The following is a 20,328-nucleotide window of genomic DNA, read 5'->3' on the forward strand; positions in this document are numbered from 1 at the left end:
CCCTCAAGGAACTGAACTGTGCTGGCCACACACTCTAGTATCACTTCTGTTCTCTTTTAGGGCCCAGGCCCCAGGCTTCCTCAATGCATGCCCAGGACTGTCAATGACTGAGGGGTGGGGTTCACCTGGGTTGAGGAACAACTGTGGTGTGACCTTCTAGACTATTGGCTCTCCTGAGTCTAGAAACCCTCCGCTGCAGGTATTGTAGGGTAAAATGGGCCTGAGGACCTAGCTGCTCTCTTGAGAAGGAACTGTTCCCGGAGAAGGTGCTTCATTCTCTAAAGGTGCAGGCATCACTGCATCTGATTTACAGAGGCCTGTAGTCCTAGCAGTTGAGAGGTAGAGGCAGAGGGATCAGACGTTCAAGGCCTAGCTAAGCATAGTGACACATCTTTAATCCTAGCACTCAGGAGTCTGAGGCAGGTGACTCTCTTTGATTTCAAGGTCAGCTTTGTCTACATATAGAGTTCCAGGCCAGTCATGGTTATATCGTAAGATTATGTGTGAAAAAACAAAACTCCAAACCAACCCAGGTAAATAGAATGTCATTGCTTCTAGTCTCCAGTTAGGCAGGTGGATGGAGGCTGTGTTTTTGAGAGTTGGAGACTTACCTTGGGTGATAATGGAGAGACTTAGGGTCACCTTGCACTCCAGTGTGACATTTGTGGCTTCAGGTTTATAACCTCTGCTGGGAAGGCCAAAGGGAGCCGAAGAGCCATCACTAAGCCCGTGTCAGTGTCACTAAGAGCATCCTGACACTCTCTCCGGTCCTCACAGGCCAGGCACCCTGTTTTGGAGAAAGTCTATGACGAATCTACCAAGTCTTCCTATCCCAATTTCAGAACGTCCTGCCTCTCAAAATGCCTTTTTGTGCTTGCCTGATCCTGTCTGTGGTTGGCACTGTCTGGTAATGTGGACTTCCCTAGGGAAAGCTCTGTCCAGTTGAAACTCCTCAGGGTCTGCTCTGTCCTCTGAGGATTCAAGTGAGTGGGAAGTGAGGAACTGTATGTAGCCTGATAGATTCACACAGGGGCTCTTTGGGATGCTGGGGTGGTGGCAGAGCTGGGCCCTGAGCAGCAGGTTGGGCTGCATGGCCAGTAGAGGGCATCCTTGGTGGCATCTTGGAGCACTCTCAGCTAAGGTCTTCTACGCGGAGGTCATTTCTGTCAGGTGGCGTGAAGCTCAGGCCATCGCCCTTTCTGAGTCCCACATTTCTGAGCTGTAAACTCGGTCCATAGGGAAAGTGGTCACATATGCTGGTCAGAGAGGGGTCAGTGTAATTATGCTCCAATCCCAAGAGTGTGCAAGGGGTGCAGGGGTACCTCAAGCATCCATATACATATAAGTAGTTTATTGAGGCTAAGCGGAGACACCAGTAGATGGCAGATGCCTTTGGGGAGGGCTTCCTGGAGGCAGTGTCTCGAAGGACAGCTTGTGTTAGCCAAGACAGAGGAGCAGAGGCCTCCAGAGGCTTAGCCACCCCCTTCTCTAAAGAGGAGAAGGAACATCTGCTCCCTCTGTCACCTCAGGGGGCGCAGCGCTGCCTGCTGCCGGCTTGTCCAGGAGCTGGTGCAGGGTATACCCGCATGCCTCCCACAGCTTCCGTGGGCTTCTGAACAGTGATTCTGACTTCTGTTGCTCAGACTCAAGCACGGGTAGAATGCTATGCAAACACGCCTAATCTCAACCAGAGGATTGTTTCCTCATGGAAAGTGTCACCTACACTTCATCATTTTAAACTGTTCTGGGTTCCAATCAGGCTTTTACTTTTCCCTCCAGTGGCTGGAGAAAGTATGTGGTCAATGTTTAATCAGAATTGAATTTTCCTTCCTTCCTTCCTTCCTTCCTTCCTTCCTTCCTTCCTTCCTTCCTTCCTTCCTTCCTTCCTTCCTTCCTTCCTCCCTCCCTCCCTCCCCCCCCCCCTTTCTATGATTCCAGAGAAGTGAGGGAGTGAGACCATTTTGGAGGTTCCTTCTGGGGGAGAGACGCCAGGTGGCTCTGAATTTGAGATTATCTGGGATGGGGGTATGGGAACTGTCTCCAGAGTGTCAGTTTAAGTCCCCTCCTGCCTGCCTGCTTTGCTAAGAGCTTCTGTGTCTGGAGAACCCAATGCCGCGTTAAATATATGGATTATCCAAAAATTTTCTGCAGCAATAGGGTGAGTTATTATTGATTCACAGAGCACGACAAAACATCGCTGCATGAATTAGCAAACAGCTGTTTCTAATTTGAGTTTAGAACGGTACACAGAGGAACTTGTTTCTCTGTTCACTCCTTTCATTTATAATGAATTTTAATCACCGCTACAGGTGAGAAAAATGTAGAAACAAGCTTGTATCTTGTGGAAGAAACAAAGGAGAGACAGATGCTAACAGATTTCCAGTCTGTGATAAAAGGGATGTTTTGGTACACTTTACATGTAATTAGAGCGCAGCTGTCTACAGTCCCAGGTCCATGAACGTGGCCGAATGTGGGCTCTGCCGATCTCCGAAGGGAGCGAAGGAAAACAGTGATTCAAGCCGAAAACACGCTGTTTTTCCTCTAGTCAGCAGGGCACCCTGTGCACGGCTTCTTGAAACTCTTGGAGCTGACTTAACAGGGTGCCGGCTCCTTCTGCAAGCAAGCAGAGCAGTGAGTGTTTGCAAGGACCCCTGGACTCTCCGCCCAGCCCCTGGGGGAGCCAGGATGGCGGGATGGATTAAGACTCTCCTCTTTAACGAGTTTGATCAAGGCCACCTCTAGAGTGAGGTAACAAGTACTGTTTTGTTTTCCCCTTGTCTATTTAATTTCTGCAATACAATGAAAATGAGATTGTGTTTACAATACCAGTGCTAAGTAAAGCCTTATAGGGACAGGTACAGCCAGTGTGTTCCACCAGGTCAGAGGTTTCAGGGCTCTCGCTCACTTCCATACAGGTCATTTCTTTTGCCTTGAAAACCAGCACCTGCAGGTTTGCATGGTCCTCAGTTCAGTTCCTCTTTGCTAGCTAGCCACTATGCCTCAGGGAGATAATCTCCTTCACTGTCTGTCAGCCAGTGAAACCACCGAAGGTTCCTCTCTACTACCTGACAATCTTACGGTGAATTGGGAGCCATCAACGATGGTTCTTGCAGCCCTTACAGAACACTGGTCATGGGAAACATTTCACAAACACTCAATTTATCTGTAGAATAACTATAGTTATTAATATAGTAATATAGTGTATTAATAATATAATATAGTAATGCCCCCATTGTACAGAAGAGAAAACTGAGTTTGATCTGTAGAACTATGTCAGGGTAATGAACTTGAATAAGGTCACATGAATGGGATCTGGCGGATCCAGCGTGGGGTCAGCACAGCTGCTGGCTTGTCATCTGTTGGAAATGCAAAGCTTTCTGGGTCTAGGCCACAAGGACCAAAGTAGGGAGCTTCCTGGATATGGGCATGCCCGGAAACTAGTGTCCTTAGTCAGAAGGGGAGCCATGGTCCCTGTGCACCACGGGTGTGCCTCTAGGGTTTTCCAGCCTTCTCCAAGGATGGCCAGGAGCGAAGGTGGACTTTTGAAAATCATTCAGAAACGATGATTTGTAAATGCATTGATCTTCCCCAAATGCCCAATAACTGCTTGACCCGCAGATCGCCTGGTGGGAGTGGGCTGCGGTGACCCGCGGCTTCATTGTTTAGGATGCCATTTCTACTGCTTCATCTGCAGAAGCCGCGCCGGCTTCATGGTACCTCTCTGAGTCCTTCACCCATGACCTCCTGTGACTATGAAGAGGGGCGGTGGCTATATGGAAACTGGGTTTTCTCCTGGGATGCCGAGAGGCTTGGCAGCCATTGAGGTCATTACATGGTCCCTGCAGTGGCCAAGTGCTGCCTTAGATGGTGTTGCCGTCACTCTGTGGAAGTTTGCAGATTGGTAATAGCTGCCTAAGCTACCTGGGGTCTCCTTTTCTTGCATTTATTTTACATATATGATTGTTTTCCCTCTATGTATGTATGAACACTACATGTGTGTAAGGTATCCAAGGAGGCCAGAAGAGGGTGTAGGATCCTCTGGGACTGGAATTACAGATGGTTGTGAGCCACTACCACATGGGTGCTAGAAACCAAACCAGGTCTTCTGCAAGAGCAGCAAGTGTTCTAACCACTGAGTGTTCTCTTTGAAACACAGACGCGTGAGCCACTCTGTAAGGTAGTGATTTTGTTATTCCCACCCTACAGAGCATCAGAGAGGTGCAGTAGCTTGCCCAGGGTCACACAGCTCATGGGTCATGGCACTTTTCAGTCCAGGGCAAGCCTGTGTTAATCCAGAGCTCTGCTCTCTCCCTACAGTTGTCTTTGTTTGGTTTTTTTTTTTTTCTTGTTGTTGTTGTTGTGTTTGTTTCTTTTATTTTTTATTTTTTTGAGACAGGTCTCAGGGTGTGGTCTTGCCTATCCCAAACTCCCAATATAGACCAGACTGACCTTGACCTCACAGAGATCCCCCTGCCTCTGCCTCCCAAGTGCCTGGATTAAATGTGCTTTGTTTCTTTAAGCCTGGCTCTTTTGGAAGGCGTATTAAGGCCCTTGATGGCAGCTATTTGGTGTTTTATGATGTTCTGGCAAACCCCAGAGATGGCAGGGAAAAGGGAGTGCCTGCTTGGCAGTGGCCGTCATTCTGTTGAGGGACTGAAGGGTCTTGGGGCTCTATGCCCAGGTGTACCTTGTAGTAAGGCAGAGGTGAGACTCCTGTCCTCTGATGATGAGAGTGCTTTTCCCAGCTTTCAAAGGCAGCTGACCTCTGTGTGCCCATCTCCACCCCAAGAGACTCTCTCTCTTGCCCTGAGGCTTGAGAATGGTCCCTGCCTTGCCTTGCTGAAGCCTCATTGGGGACAATGATGACACCATATCCAGAAAGGCTCTGAACTCCCCAGGGAAGGGATGGGCAAGTTGTAGTTGAAGCTAGCTTTGCTGAAAACATAATTCTAACTCACGGTTTCAAGGGGCCGAGTTGGCCACGGCAGCCTTGTGGCTTGCTCAGATGACCTCCTAGATACTCGCATCCCTTTCCTGCTGTGGACACTCTGTGAGCAGGGCTTCGATCCTTTCAATCTACCCCAATCTATGGATTTAGGAAAATGAAATCATAACCCCTGACATGGAGGGCATCTTTTCTATTCCTTACCCTTACTTTTCTTTCTCTTCCTTTTAGAATATTTTTAAAAATCAGCCAAAGTTGTTTTAGGATGTCAACAGATAATAGCAAATAGATAGAGATTGGGAGCAGAGGCTGAAGGAAAGACCGTCCAGAGACTGCCCCACCTGGGGATCCATCCCATACACAGTTACCAAACCCAGACACTATTGTGGATGCCAACAAGTGCTTGCTGGCATGAGCCTGATATAGCTGTCTCCTGAGAGGCTCTGCCAGTGCCTGACAAATACAGAGGGGGATGCTTTCAGCTAACCCCTGGACTTAGCACAGGGTCCCAATGGAGGAGCTAGAGAAAGGACCCAAGGAGCTGAAGGGGTTTGCAGACCCATAGGAAGAACAACAGTATCAACCAACCAGACACCCCAGAGCTCCCAGGGGCTAAACCACCAACCAAAGAGTACACGTAGCGGGACCCATGGCTCCAGCTGCATATGTAGCAGAGGATGGCCTTGTAGGTCATCAGTGAGAGGAGAGGCCCTTGGTTCTTCTGTGAAGACTAGTTGCCCTAGTGGAGGGGAATGCCAGGTCAGGGAAGTGGGAATGGGTGGAATCTGATAGGGAGTTTTTGGAGGGAAATGAGGAAAGAAGATAACATTTGAAATGTAAATAAAGAAAATATCTAATAAAAAATAAATGTAGAAAATATGAGTAAAAGAAAACCAAAAAAAAAAAAAAAAAAAAAGAAAAGAAAAAAAAGAAAAGAAAAAGAAAAAAAAAGGAAAAGAAAAGAAAAAAAAAGAAATTCGTGGGTGCTAGATACTTTCTGCACCCAAGAAACCTGGAATATAGAGCAGGCTCAACGAAATGTCCTGAGTGGAAAACACACCCAGACTGGGAGGGAGCACAGAGCGGAGGTTCCTACTGCTGGACTGTCCTGTGATCAGAGCGGACTTTAACAACTGATTGTACGGTAAGCGCTGTCAAGGCTTTTAGAGATGGGTTTTTCTGGATCTGTATTTTAAGAGAGCAAAGAGAACAGCAAGAGAGGGAATCCTTGGGTAAGAGTATAAAGTGCCGGGTCTGAGCCTGGTCCAGCAGTGACCTCAGACTTGATAGCTCATGGCTCCGCCCTCTGGACTTGAGTGTCCACCCTCTGAGTCATTCTTTCCTTCTACAAAAGGTGGCACATGTTTTCAGCTGAGCAGCTCTACTCCTTGGTTCCCGCTCGTAGGACCCTGGGTGTGTAATGGACGCCCTTCCCTGTTGGGCTAACCTGGCAGCGTTTCTGCTGGTATAAAAATGTCAAGACCCTGGTGGCTATCCTGTGTATTTCATGGGGAATTGCTCTTTTTAGACAAGAGGCTCCTTCCGAAGCAATGTCGAGAGAATTCTGTCTCTGCCCGTTGCGATAGCTTGAGGGCAGTGCTCCTAGATCTCTCAGACACGGCTTGTATGGTGGAGATCCGAGAATCACGTCCTTCGTCTCTTTTTTAAAAAGTGTCCTGTGAGTCAACACTGGCCTTTTGATTGTCCTGAGATGCTTGCAGAATGCACAGCCACACCCTTGGCCATCCCTCTGGAGTATTGCTTTCCTAAAATAAAGGTCAGATGGTCCTTTTACAACCAGAGAGTTTCCCAAGGATGCTTCCTGGTTCCTTTTGAATAGTTCTGCCTTCAGTCTCTCTCTTTCCTTTTTTACTGTAAGCTGTAGGAAGAAATCAGGAAGCACCTTCAACATTCTGCTTGGAAATCTAGATAAATCCCATGTTTTCCCATCAGAGGCTCTTCCTCCCAGACAGAGGTGGGACACTCTCCTGTCTCCGCATAGCTGGCATCCTTCTCCTTTGGTTTCTGAGAGCATGGTGTCTTATCTGTAAGAACCTCTGGTATTCCAGCCCCTGGCTCCTGCTGGCTTAGGCTTTTGGTCAAAAGTGATTTTTAGTTTTCAGGAAAATACTACTTTCTTCATCCCAAGTGTATACCAGGGGTCATCAATACCATTATTTCAGCTAACCTGCATGAATTTATCTGCCCCCTTATAAAGACTTTTTTTTTTTTATCTCATGGGCATTGTCCAGCTTCTGAATGACTTTCCTACTGCCATGTGTTTGTTCTGCAGGCACTCCACAGAGCTGTAGTGTTTCTCATTGCCACTGTAACAAATTCTCATATCCACTGTAGCTTAACTGTTTCTTATTGCCACTGTAAACAAATCCTCATGTACACTGTAACTTAAAACAATACAAAGTCACCCATGGTTCTGGTGGTCAGGAGTCTGACAGGCAGGAAGGGCGAAGGTCAAGGCGATGGCAGAGAACTGTTGCCATTCATAGAGTCACCACATTCATCACTCATGTGTCTTCAACCCCAGTCACAATGGGCCGGGTGTTCTGATATAGTGCCTGGCTATACTTCTGCATACCCTGTCCACCCTGAAAGACCCAGTGACTCCAGAGGCCTCGCCCAGACAATCCTGGGCCATCTCTGTATATTAAGGTCAGCTAGGCAGCACCCCGGGTTACATGTGCTGTGGAAGGTTCACAGCCATACATTCTAGAGGTTACGATATCAATATTTTGCGGCATTTGCTTTTGCCTAACGCCATGTCCCAGTTTGGTTCCAATCACGTTCTGGAGGCAGCCCACTTTGCTGCCTTCATGGGTGTTTGGAGTAGCCCCTAGTCTAGAGTGCCACCAACATTGCCCAGATCCAGCTGTGCCTCGGATGGTTCTGTCTGCCTGAGATGCCATAGCTGTTTCCTTTAGATTTAACATGACCATAGGGTACTGGCTGGCTTTGTGTGTCAACTTGACATAGGCTAGAGTTATCACAGAGAAAGGAGCTTCAGTTGGGGAAGTGCCTCTATGAGATCCAGCTGTGGGGCATTTTCTCAATTATGTGATCAAGGGGAGAGGGCCCCTTGTGGGTGGTGCCATCCCTGGGCTGGTAGTCTTGGGTTCTATAAGAAAGCAAACTGAGCAAGCCAGGGGAAGCAAGCCAGTAAGAGACATCCCTCCATGGCCTCTGCGTCAGCTCCTGCTTCCTGCCCTGCTTGAGTTCCAGTCCTGACGTCCTTTAGTGAGGAACAGCAATGTGGAAATGTAAGCTGAATAAATCCTTTCCTTCCCAACTTGCTTCTTTCATGATGTTTATCTGAAGTAGAAACCTTGACTAAGACACATGGTCACCATAACTTGGAGCAAAAATGGCTTCAATGACACACAGGAGACCTTGACTTGAGTCGCGTTGAGGAAATAGAAGAAATTAGAAGATATTTGGTCCATGGGATTGGAGCTGTTAACATTTCTTCTTGAAGTGGGATATCACCAGACCCTTCCTGGAGAGTCCAATCTCTATTCCTTTCTGCGCTAACTGTACATAATCTTAGAGACAATCAACAGATGTCATTAGTCACGTGAGCTCCAGAAAGAGGCTCAGTGCACTCATTTATATGCCATCTTGGACTCGATGACATCTTTCTTTGGTCTTGACAGATGTTTTTTGAATTTACCTGGGAAAGCCACAAAACACCTAGGGTTGTGTGCAGGGAGCTTTAGGCTTTTGGGGAACTTGCATTGCTGGTTGCTGGAAGCAGTTCTAGGAAAGGGTCCCAGCTGTCCCAGTACCCAAGGTACAGGGGTGTTGCTGGTTCAGGTGTCAGTTACTCTAACCTCCAAGGACCAGGGCCAGAGACTCCCGCGCGCTCTCGCTGCCTGGAAGGCAGGCAGGAACACCCCCGATGTCCCACACTGTGTTACTTCCTTTTATGTCTGGAAAGCCACTTACTGCTTTCTGAGGGAAGCAGGTGGTGTGTGCCTTACAGCGCGCACATGTAGGTCTTGCTTGCTTTGGGAGTGCAGACAGCTGTGCTCTCCTGAGCACCCAGGTAGCGCTGTGTGTGTGTAGGGCAGGCCTCCCTCCCATCAGCTGAGGTTAGAGCTGACCTGGCTGGGACTTCAGTGCACATAGGATTTTTCATGTCCTTTTGGCGTTTCACTGACAGCAGGATTTGGGGGAACCCTGCCCTATAGTTCTGTGAGGATGGATAGTACCTTTCTTAGAGGAGGAACTGGGGAACACCTTTCCAATTCTTCAGCGTCCTGAGGTCCTGAGACCATCCCATTCCCACACTCCTCTGTTCAGTGCTAATTTGATTTCATTATGCATGGGTGGAACTTCTCAGCCTAGCAATGTCCTGGAGACCCAGAACTTCCTGGGATTCAGGGATACTCCTCTTGTTTCTGAAGCATGGATTCGCCCCTAAAGTTCCGTTCAGGGCTCCCTGTATCTCGGTGAGGGAGAGTCATTGTTTCCTTTTCTAGCAGGATAGTTACTTTGGGGTTACTCTTGTGGGTCCTAGGGCTGGGCTACTTCCCTCCTCGATCCCAGCGCCCTCTATAGCAGCTCCCCAACATTCTCTGATGGGAGAAGCTATGAACCTTGCCCCCTGCCTTCCCGGGTGGCTGTTTCTCGCTACCTGTCACTGTCAGGTTCCTTTGTTGCAGCCTTGGCATATTGGATTTGCTTTGGTCACGTCCTGCCTGGAATCCGCTCGCTTATATTGCAGATAGGTTCAAAAGTCCACTTAATTTTTTTGACCTTGATTGAATTTTCATCAAAATTCCCTTCTCTTTTATGGTATGTGTGTGGGGGCGTGTGTGTCAGGGTGTGGTGTGTGGTGTGTGTATGTATGTATGTGTGTATGTGGTGTATGTGTGGTATGTGTATGTGTGTATGTGTGCGGTGTGTATGTGGTGTGTGTGTGTGTGTGTGTTTCTTCCAGTAGACAGCAGAAGTCTCCTAGAAGCCATTTTAAAATGAATTTAATCTCCATTTTAAAAGTAATTTTTCTCCCCATTTTGTTATAGTTCTTTGACTGTGCTTATTCTAAAGGAGGAACAGCTGAAGGGCTGGCATTGTCACTCTATCTCCCATCTCAGCACTGTGGATGAAGCCACCAATTGAATAGGATTAAGTGGGTTTGTTTTCTGGCTCTACTGCCTGGCAGCTGGGTTGCACTGGGCAAGTCAGTCTTTCTGTACGTCGTTTTCTTCTTCTGTAACTGGAAATGAAGTAGTAACGCTTGTAGCTCACTGAACTGTTGAGGACTAAATTAATGCATGGAAAGCTCTAGAAGAATGTTTGCTGGGCGCACAGGAAACCCTCATTTGTAGATGTTTAGATAGCTGGGCAATTGTGCCTTTCCTTGAACCTGTTTGTTGCTGAACCCTGGAATGTTTACATGGAAAGGGACCTTGAGATACCCTTCACTCTGTCCACGCCTTCCTTCCCTTTCTTCCTCCAGCCAGAGGATGTGTGCGCACGCTGCTTATGGGTAGTTGCGCCGGCTCACGGGCGGTCACGCTCGTGCATGGGTGGTAAGCGCTAACAATGTTCGAGGAGTGTGACTTACTGCGAGGAGCTGGAGACTCCCCTCCTCTGCCGATGCCCCTGTGAATCCAGTGGAGCCTTGTCCCCTGCTCACCTCTCTGGTTTTCTTCTGGTGCCCTTGGCTGGATGCCCCAGTGCAAAATGTACTTGGAGCAGGTGGGAGGGGTCTCTCTGGGGCCAAGTGATTTTGAATAACAGGCTGTAAGCGGGCGGCTACTTTGGGACTTCACATGTCAACATGCCCCTTTTCCTTGATTGAGCCTTTTCACTTTAAGGAGCCTTATTTTCATTTAAATTCAGGTGATTACAGTCCCAGCAGTTGCTTGGTTTGTTGATGGAGAATAATACACTTCCCTTTAGTTTTGAAACTTGTTTGCCGAAAATATAAAGCCAAGCAGCCAGCCCTGCAATGAACTTTTAGTACCTTGGCACAACTGGGCAGGCCGTGGCTCCCTCTGTGGAGGTGGCAAGTGGCTTATGTTAGCCTAGGATGGGATACCGCAAGATAAGGAGCCTCAGGGACCAACCTTGGGAAGCACCCAGCTTTGGGTGGCGAACAGGTGACTCGTGTTTCTGAGCCCTGGCATCTCCATCTCGAACACAGGCTGCTCCTGGAGATCGCCAGAGATGGACGTTGTGACGGCTAGAGGATTCACTGAGATAACTGACATGTAGCGTGCTGGTGTGTGGGAATGTGAATGATAAATACAGCTGCTAAAATGAGTGCTAGTGCTACTAATTAGAATTAATTATTATTATTGGCAAAATGCTGCTTTTGTTTACCAGCTCTATAGAAGTATAATTTGCACTCCGTAACACTCACTCACGTTAGTATACAGTTGAGCACCTCTGGAGGTAGCCCACAGAACCTTTGTAGTTAGGGCTGCGTCCATGTTCATTTTCTCAGCAGACTCGGCTTGTCCACTGCACCCGCTTTCCACCCCAGGCAGTCCTGAGTGGACCCTGTCTGTGGATACCTGCCAACAGAACTGTGCTGGGCTTCCTATTAATTTCCTCATCTGCCTCTCATAGTGGTTCTTCTTTTCTAGATAGACATCCTTAGTGAATCTCAGAGGCTGGGAAGATCGCCCATGGTTGAGTTGGGGGAGCTTGGAAGGCAGGGGAGGCATCAGTTGTCATGAAGGTTTTAGGAACCAAGGACTTCAGAAAACGTGCTGGTTCAGGCTCGTCCCGGGGGCATAGCGCCTTCCTGGTGGCACATTTTCTCCACCCATCGGCCATTTAGGGGGCTTCTCTCGGCGTTGGAGGCCTCTTCCTGAATGACTCCTGCCTACCTCTTGAGGGAGGACTAGGAGTAGAGCGTGCTGTGGTGGCTTTGCATGTGTGGCTTCTCCTTCCAGTGGCAATGTTGCCTGCCATTGAAGGAAGCCAACCTGGGAAAGTGACGGGTCCTGCTGTTAGCCCCGGCACTGGCGGTTTCTATTCTGTCAGGGATCCACCTCAGTTTCTCCATATGTGGAGTGGGATTGCCCTGGCTCTCACCTCCCCTGAGATGATGAGGAAACACTTCGCAGGGGCCCGGCACACGGGAGTTTGAGCATCTCTGAATATCTGTGGCAGCTTGAGTCTTTCTGAACTATGATATCAAAATAACCTAAAGCTAGATGAAGCTGTCCAGAGAGCAGAGGCCAAGCAAGTCCTAGCTCCATCCATCTCTTCCCCTGGGTGCCTTTGTCTGTGCCCCTCAGAGCCCAGCTGGCAAAGGCTGGGAATTAATAGGCAAGGGATAAGGCACCTCCCGCTGCGCCTAATCTAGGAAGCTGGTAGCGGCTGCGTCCTTCCCGGCCAAAGGGCCTGTAATGTGAGGCCCCCAGGAGAGAAGGTGCCCTCACTCCAGGAGGGCGTTCCTAGGGGTGCTGGGCTTTAGAGCTGAGGAGGCTGCTGGAAGACGCAGAACAGGAGCTTTGGAGAGCACTCTCATCAGGCGGAGCTGGACCTGTGGTGCCAGCTGGGGTAACTCTTTACGCTTTGGAGGCAGGGGTTGGGGGGTGGGCACTGGGGCCTGCCCACTGCTGGTTATGAGGGACTCTCTAGCCAGCTCCTCTTATTCTTTTAATAAGCTCTTGTGGTGGGCAGCAACCTCAGTGGAGCTACAGAGAGCCTTCCAGGGGAACCCTGGTCTGTGACGGTGTAGTGTGTGTGTTTAAGGTGTGTGTTTAGATTTAAGTGTACGACATTCATAATGTGAATGTTGTATGGCTCTGATATGGTATACAGACATGTAACACAGCAAAGGTGAGTCTGCCTGCGAACTAGTGTGTGTGTGTGTGTGTGTGTGTGTGTGTGTGAGAGAGAGAGAGAGAGAGAGAGAGAGAGAGAGAGAGAGAGAGAGAGAGAGAGAGAGATCATGTGAGCATATAGGTGGTTTTTTGGGAGAGCTATATGTAAGGTATGGTGAGCGCGTGTGCTTACATAGGTGAGTGTGGTTGTGAGCGTGGTGTAAAATGTGTAGGTGTGTGTGTGTGATTATGTGAACGTGTGCTGGGTGTGTGACTCTCTGTCCTTTCTTCCTGTGAATCGGGAACAACTTGTGTGAGTTTTTTTCCTGAGGACTCAGCTGGCTGGCTAGAGACAGGCAGTGTGGCCAGGGGCCCTGGTCTCTTTCCTTGGGGGTCACAAGACAAGGTCAGCGCAGCTGAATCCGGGCTTTTGTTTGTCTCTCCCCTGCCCGCAGCAACCTGCGGTCTGTTTCATTCATTATTAAGTTTTAAATCCACTCGATGAGAAACTTGAGCCTCCGCACGCCCTCCTGCTCGCGCCGGCTCTGTCCAGCCCCTGCTGTGTCTTGCTAACTTCCCTGGCTTTATTTGCTGCGTCCTGTGTGCTTTTGTTTCCCCAGAAATGGCCAGCCCTGAGGTTTGTTTAGCTTCCCTCAGAGGTTAGACAGGCCAGAGAAGTCCTCCTTGTCTTGGGAGAGCATAGAGTCCCTTGCATGGGGAGAGCGACTGGCAGCCCTGGGCTCTGGCTTCTGTGGCCCTGGTGGCCCAGTCCATCCTATGGCTACCTCCTGGCTGAGTAGGGTAAAGCCAGGGTTGGCAACAAAGAGGGTAAGTCCTTGGGGATACTGCTTGGGTATCTCAGGTCTTCCTTTCTGCCCTCTGCTTGCTTCATTTGCATACTGGAGTCTGATGTTTGGAACCCTGCAATTTTATACCCCTTGTGTATTGTGTGTTAGCAGAAATAGCAGTTTCCAGCTTCATCAGTACCCCATCCATGAATATGGTGAGGCTGTTAAAATAACGGGTGTTTTCTGTTCTTGCTAAATTTTGCCTGTGCCCAAAGGACCAATAGGATTCCCCTTAAGGCTGGGGGCTTGGGAATGGGGGCTAGGGGCTGAGGGTGGATGGAAGTTGACTCCCAGCAGTGGTTGGAATTAGGGGACCTGGATTCCTTTAGGCCTGTGGGACTGATGGTCTGTGTGGTCATTTCCGGTGACTTTGTACAGGCTGCCCCTCCCCCCCCCACCAGGGAGACGTGGCTGGGAGCTGCACCTCTGGTGGGGTGTACTACATCCAGTCAGGTTCAGGCAGGTGTCACGGGGGAGGGGAGGTAGACACTTCCCTTGGGTGCTCTGCCGTGTGTCCTCTGTGCACGGGAAGGTCTGTCTGTCCACTTACTTCCGGCCCCCTCGTCGTTCCTCCCCTGCAGCAGTTGGCCAGCTGCACAGCCTCAGCCGAGAGCTGTCGGGAAGCTGGCTCTGTCCTTGCTTCCCAGCGGCCCTGGGAATTGCCTCTAATCTCTCCTCTGCCTTCCCCCGCAGATGGTGATGACGACCCACAGCTCTCCTGGGTGGCTTCATCTCCCTCCAGCAAGGATGTTGCGTCACCTACGCAGATGATCGGAGATGGCTGTGACCTCGGCCTCGGTGAGGAGGAAGGCGGCACCGGCCTGCCCTACCCTTGCCAGTTCTGCGACAAGTCCTTCATCCGCCTGAGCTACTTGAAGAGGCACGAACAGATCCACAGCGACAAGCTGCCGTTCAAGTGCACCTTCTGCAGCCGCCTCTTCAAACACAAGAGGAGCCGAGACCGGCACATCAAGCTGCACACGGGCGACAAGAAGTACCACTGTCACGAGTGCGAGGCGGCTTTCTCCCGCAGCGACCACCTCAAGATCCACCTGAAGACCCACAGCTCCAGCAAGCCGTTCAAGTGCAGCGTCTGCAAGCGCGGTTTCTCCTCCACCAGCTCTCTGCAGAGCCACATGCAGGCCCACAAGAAGAACAAGGAACACCTGGCCAAGTCGGAGAAGGAAGCCAAGAAGGACGACTTCATGTGCGATTACTGCGAAGACACCTTTAGCCAGACGGAGGAGCTGGAGAAGCACGTGCTCACCCTCCACCCGCAGCTCTCGGAGAAGGCGGACCTACAGTGTATCCACTGCCCTGAGGTCTTTGTTGACGAGAGCACACTGCTCGCCCACATCCACCAAGCCCACGCCAACCAGAAACACAAGTGCCCCATGTGCCCTGAGCAGTTCTCCTCTGTGGAGGGCGTGTACTGCCACCTGGACAGCCACCGGCAGCCCGACTCCAGTAACCACAGTGTCAGCCCTGACCCTGTGCTGGGCAGTGTGGCTTCCATGAGCAGTGCTACGCCTGACTCCAGCGCCTCTGTGGAGCGTGGGTCCACGCCAGACTCCACCTTGAAGCCGCTGAGGGGGCAGAAGAAGATGCGGGATGACGGCCAGAGCTGGTCCAAGGTGGTCTACAGCTGCCCCTATTGTTCCAAGCGGGACTTTACCAGCCTGGCTGTGCTAGAGATTCATCTGAAGACCATTCACGCGGATAAACCTCAGCAGAGTCACACGTGTCAGATCTGCCTCGACTCCATGCCCACGCTCTACAACCTCAACGAGCATGTGCGCAAGCTGCACAAGAGCCACGCCTACCCCGTCATGCAATTCGGCAACATCTCCGCTTTCCACTGCAACTACTGCCCTGAGATGTTTGCTGATATCAACAGCCTACAGGAGCACATTCGAGTTTCGCACTGTGGCCCCAACGCCAACCCCCCTGATGGGAATAACGCTTTCTTCTGCAACCAGTGCTCCATGGGCTTCCTCACCGAGTCCTCACTCACAGAGCACATCCAACAGGCGCATTGCAGTGTGGGGAGCACCAAGCTGGAGTCCCCCGTTGTACAGCCCACACAGTCCTTCATGGAAGTCTACTCCTGCCCCTACTGTACCAACTCCCCCATCTTTGGCTCCATCCTGAAGCTCACTAAACACATCAAAGAGAACCACAAGAACATCCCGCTGGCACACAGCAAGAAGTCCAAGGCAGAGCAGAGCCCAGTCTCCTCTGACGTCGAGGTGTCTTCCCCGAAACGCCAGCGCCTCTCGGGGAGCGCCAACTCCATCTCTAACGGCGAGTACCCCTGCAATCAGTGCGACCTCAAGTTCTCCAACTTCGAGAGCTTCCAGACCCACCTGAAGCTGCACCTGGAGCTGCTGCTTCGGAAGCAGGCCTGCCCCCAGTGCAAAGAGGACTTTGACTCTCAGGAGTCCCTCCTGCAGCATCTGACGGTGCATTACATGACCACGTCCACCCACTATGTGTGTGAGAGCTGTGACAAGCAGTTCTCCTCAGTGGACGACCTGCAGAAGCACCTGCTGGATATGCACACCTTTGTGCTGTACCACTGCACCCTGTGTCAGGAGGTCTTCGACTCCAAGGTGTCCATCCAGGTGCACCTGGCCGTGAAGCACAGCAATGAGAAAAAGATGTACCGCTGCACGGCCTGCAACTGGGACTTCCGCAAGGAGGCTGACCTGCAGGTGCACGTCAAACACAGCCACCTCGGCAACCCGGCCAAGGCCCACAAGTGCATCTTTTGTGGCGAGACCTTCAGCACCGAGGTGGAGCTGCAGTGTCACATCACCACACACAGCAAGAAGTACAACTGCAGGTTCTGCAGCAAGGCCTTCCACGCCGTCATCCTGCTGGAGAAGCACCTGCGGGAGAAGCACTGCGTCTTTGACGCAGCCGCAGAAAACGGCACGGCCAACGGGGTGCCCCCCACCTCCACCAAGAAGGCAGAGTCCGCTGACCTGCAGGGCATGCTGCTCAAGAATCCTGAGGCACCAAACAGCCACGAGGCCAGTGAGGACGATGTGGATGCATCAGAGCCCATGTATGGCTGTGACATCTGTGGGGCAGCCTACACCATGGAGGTGCTGCTGCAGAACCACCGGCTCCGGGACCACAACATCCGGCCAGGCGAGGACGACGGCTCACGCAAGAAGGCAGAGTTCATAAAGGGCAGCCACAAGTGTAACGTGTGCTCTCGGACTTTCTTCTCGGAGAACGGGCTCCGGGAACACCTGCAGACGCACCGGGGCCCTGCCAAACACTACATGTGCCCCATCTGCGGAGAGCGCTTCCCCTCGCTGCTGACGCTCACGGAGCACAAGGTGACCCACAGCAAGAGTCTGGACACAGGCACCTGTCGCATCTGCAAAATGCCCCTGCAGAGTGAGGAGGAGTTCATTGAGCACTGCCAGATGCACCCCGACTTGCGGAACTCCCTCACCGGTTTCCGCTGTGTGGTCTGCATGCAGACTGTCACCTCGACACTGGAGCTGAAGATCCACGGCACCTTTCACATGCAGAAGCTGGCTGGCAGCTCAGCCGCCTCCTCCCCCAACGGCCAGGGCCTGCAGAAGCTCTACAAGTGCGCCCTGTGCCTCAAAGAGTTCCGTAGCAAGCAGGACCTGGTCAGGCTTGATGTCAACGGGCTGCCCTACGGCCTCTGTGCCGGCTGCATGGCCCGTAGTGCCAATGGACAGGTGGGTGGCCTGGCCCCACCCGAACCTGCTGACCGGCCCTGTGCTGGCCTCCGCTGCCCTGAATGTAACGTGAAGTTCGAGAGTGCTGAGGACCTGGAGAGCCACATGCAGGTGGACCACCGTGATCTTACGCCAGAGACCAGTGGGCCCCGGAAAGGTGCCCAGACGTCACCCGTGCCCCGGGTAAGTGCAGCCTGACAATCATTCCTGACCTGTCCTCCTTGGGGAGCAGTGGGTACTCATTCAAACGCCTGCATGTGTACTTCCTGGGGTATGTCATACAGCAACTCGGAGAGGAGGCAGCACTGGCCATGTGAGTTAGGCACATGCCCTCTGCCCCTTCATCCTCAGTTTGAGCCTCTGTATCACCATTCTTCCTGACTGTGTGGCATGTATACTTTTTTTTTTTTTTTTTTTGTCTCTCTGGGTCTGGTTTGTCAAGAGCTCATCTGTGTTATGGGAATAATGGCTAAGCTGATTTCCTAAAGTTGTTGTAAGGGGCCAGTGACAGGCAGAATAAGTGCCTAGCACAGTGGTTAATACCCAACCAACAGTCCTTGTGTGATAACCGGCATCTTTGCTACTTACCTGGAGCGAACTGACCACCCAGCTTATTGTATCTCCTTGAGTGAATCACTTCACAGCTCTGGATTCTCAAGACAGATCCTAGTGATATCAGATACACCTGAGACTTAGAGGTGGCATTCGCTTGCCACAACCTCTGCAGACAACATATTATGGGGAGCATCATGATACCTGGTACAGATTTGGTATGGGAAAGACCATATGGTATGGTATGGTATGGTATGGTATGGTATGGTTTGGTATTGTTTGGTATGGTATGGTATGGTATGGTTTGGTATTGTTTGGTATGGTATGGTATGGTATGGTATGGTATGGTATGGTTTGGTATTGTTTGGTATGGTATGGTATGGTATGGTATGGTATGGTTTGGTATTGTTTGGTATGGTATGGTATGGTATGGTTTGATTCAGTCATTCCCAATCATTTGATGCAGCCATCTAATTTGTCTGGAGCACCCCTATATTTGGAGGTTTCTGAGAGCCAGGAGTGGATCCCACCTTTGGAGACTTATGTACTCAGGAGAGCCCCAGGCTTATAACATATCGCTGTGATTGAGGCAGAGGAAGTGTGGGCCACTGCTGAACCCACGAAGGCCTTGCTTTTAAGTCAATGAGCACCTGAGCTGGTTTCAGCCTGCTTGGCCTTGGGTGTCAGATAGCTGGGGCCAGAAAGTCCCACCACATCTATGTTGTGTTTCCAGATGGAGGACATGTCACGGAGGTCTCAAGGGTACCTCTCCCTGGTGGGTTGCTGCTGGAGCCATTGATGGGGTTGTGGGATATGGAAAGCACCTGCCACAGGTGCTTGCCGGAACATGGGAGTGTTTGTTGAAGGTGTTTTCTCTCAGGATAGGAACCCAGATTCTGGGTTGAGAGGGGGCAAACAGGAGAGGGAGAGGGCTGGAGAGAATGAAGGAGCATCCCTCAGAGGATGTCCTCCTACCCACGAGTGTCATGGATGGGCCTAATGAAGGCCAGGGGGCCCATGGGACCTGCCTGTAGACACCTGGCTAAGGGAAGCATGCCCCAACAGAGAGCAGTGTGAAACTTGTTGAAAACTGGAGAACCAGAGGCCATGGTCAGCTAAGAGAGGCTTCTGAGCAGGCTCAGCCGGACACCTCTCAGAGATCCAGAGCAGGGACACTGAGCCTTGGACTGCCGCTCAGTTCTGTCTCCCTGAGCCTTGGATGGCTCAGGCACCACGGTTAGCTCTGGAGAATGTGGGGCTCTAGCGTTGGGGCCGGGCATTGGACATAGAGGGTGGCTCTTATACTGTCACCTTCCACTTAGGGCTCACTCTGACTGTGAGGTGGGTGTGTGCTGGTCACTTGTCATCTGAGCACCTCCTCCAGCAGTCACCTTCACAAAGGACATGAGTACAGGTTGATGAGGTTGGTTGGCTACTCAGACCTTAGCTGTCAAGAGCCAGAGGCAGGATTTGAACTCCTACTGCTTGCATACTCTTGGCCACCAATCTCCCCCATCACTCTACGGCCCATCCAGCCTGCATGGGGATGCAGCTAGCAGGAATGGAATTTAGGGCAGTCCTGTTCTTCTTCCACAGGGCCGTGTGGCTGGGCTCTTCTTGCCCTTCCTGGGTGCCTCCTGGCCTGGATTATGCACCTGTTTCAGCCACTCCCACCGTTGTCCTGACGCCAGGAGCCTGCTCTTGGCAATTCCAAATCCTGAGCTCCTGGAACTCCCTCCTCCCCAGTCTGCCCTCTGTTGAACACCTCTCTCGCAGCCCCCAGTAACAGGGTTGGTCCCCACAACAAGCAAGAGCCTGACTGTGAGGCCTCTGCTTTGGTAGAGGGGCTCCAGACTCAGAAAGATGAAAGAGGCCCAGAATAGACAGATTGAAGCCCTGTTCCATCCCTTCCCAGGCCCTTCCCTCCCTGTCCTTGGGTCCATGTGAGCCGCACCAGGCTAGAAATCCTTCTCCTGCCAGCCCAGAGGCCCAAACAGATGGACCTTTTGCAGAAAGGAGCTAGACAAAGCCCAGGTACCGCCTCGTTCTAGCCGTTCCCGCTGGGACCTTGCCCCCTGTCTGGGCACGCCTGGGGCCAGGGCCCCAGCTGTCTGTTCACCCACCCCTTGCTTCCCTCAGGATTCACTCCTGTTAGAGCAGACTCTGGGGGCTGTGGCAGGGGCTTGGGGGCTGGAAGGCTGGGACCCTTGGGAGTGTATCCATAGCAACCAGCTCTCAGAGGACTGGGTTCCCGTGGGGCCGAGGATGCTGTCGGCTGGAGCGTGAAGCATTGAGGTTTCAAGCTCCCCCCACCCCCGTTCATAAGTAATAACAACATCAATTCATCTCTAGCCAATGTGGGCAGGCCTGAGGCCTCACTGCCTCAGCAGGTCCCAGGCCAACCTCCATTCTAGGTGGAGCAGCCTGGTTACTCCCTTTGCCTGTTCTACAGA

At 51.4% G+C, this 20,328-nt stretch overlaps 1 protein-coding gene across 3 annotated transcripts in view; it reads left to right on the forward strand.

Annotated features, from left to right (window-relative positions):
- The window catches only part of Znf423 (zinc finger protein 423), a 310,351-nt gene that overhangs the window by 167,816 nt on the left and 122,207 nt on the right, over positions 1-20,328 (forward strand). For all 3 annotated transcript variants that reach the window (XM_052166856.1, XM_052166855.1, XM_052166857.1), the window contains one exon: positions 14,292-17,506. In XM_052166856.1, the coding sequence (XP_052022816.1) occupies positions 14,292-17,506 (3,215 nt within the window). The remainder of the gene's footprint in view (positions 1-14,291; positions 17,507-20,328) is intronic.

Source organism: Apodemus sylvaticus, chromosome 21, assembly GCF_947179515.1.
Source record: "Apodemus sylvaticus chromosome 21, mApoSyl1.1, whole genome shotgun sequence".
Lineage (NCBI taxonomy): Eukaryota > Metazoa > Chordata > Mammalia > Rodentia > Muridae > Apodemus > Apodemus sylvaticus.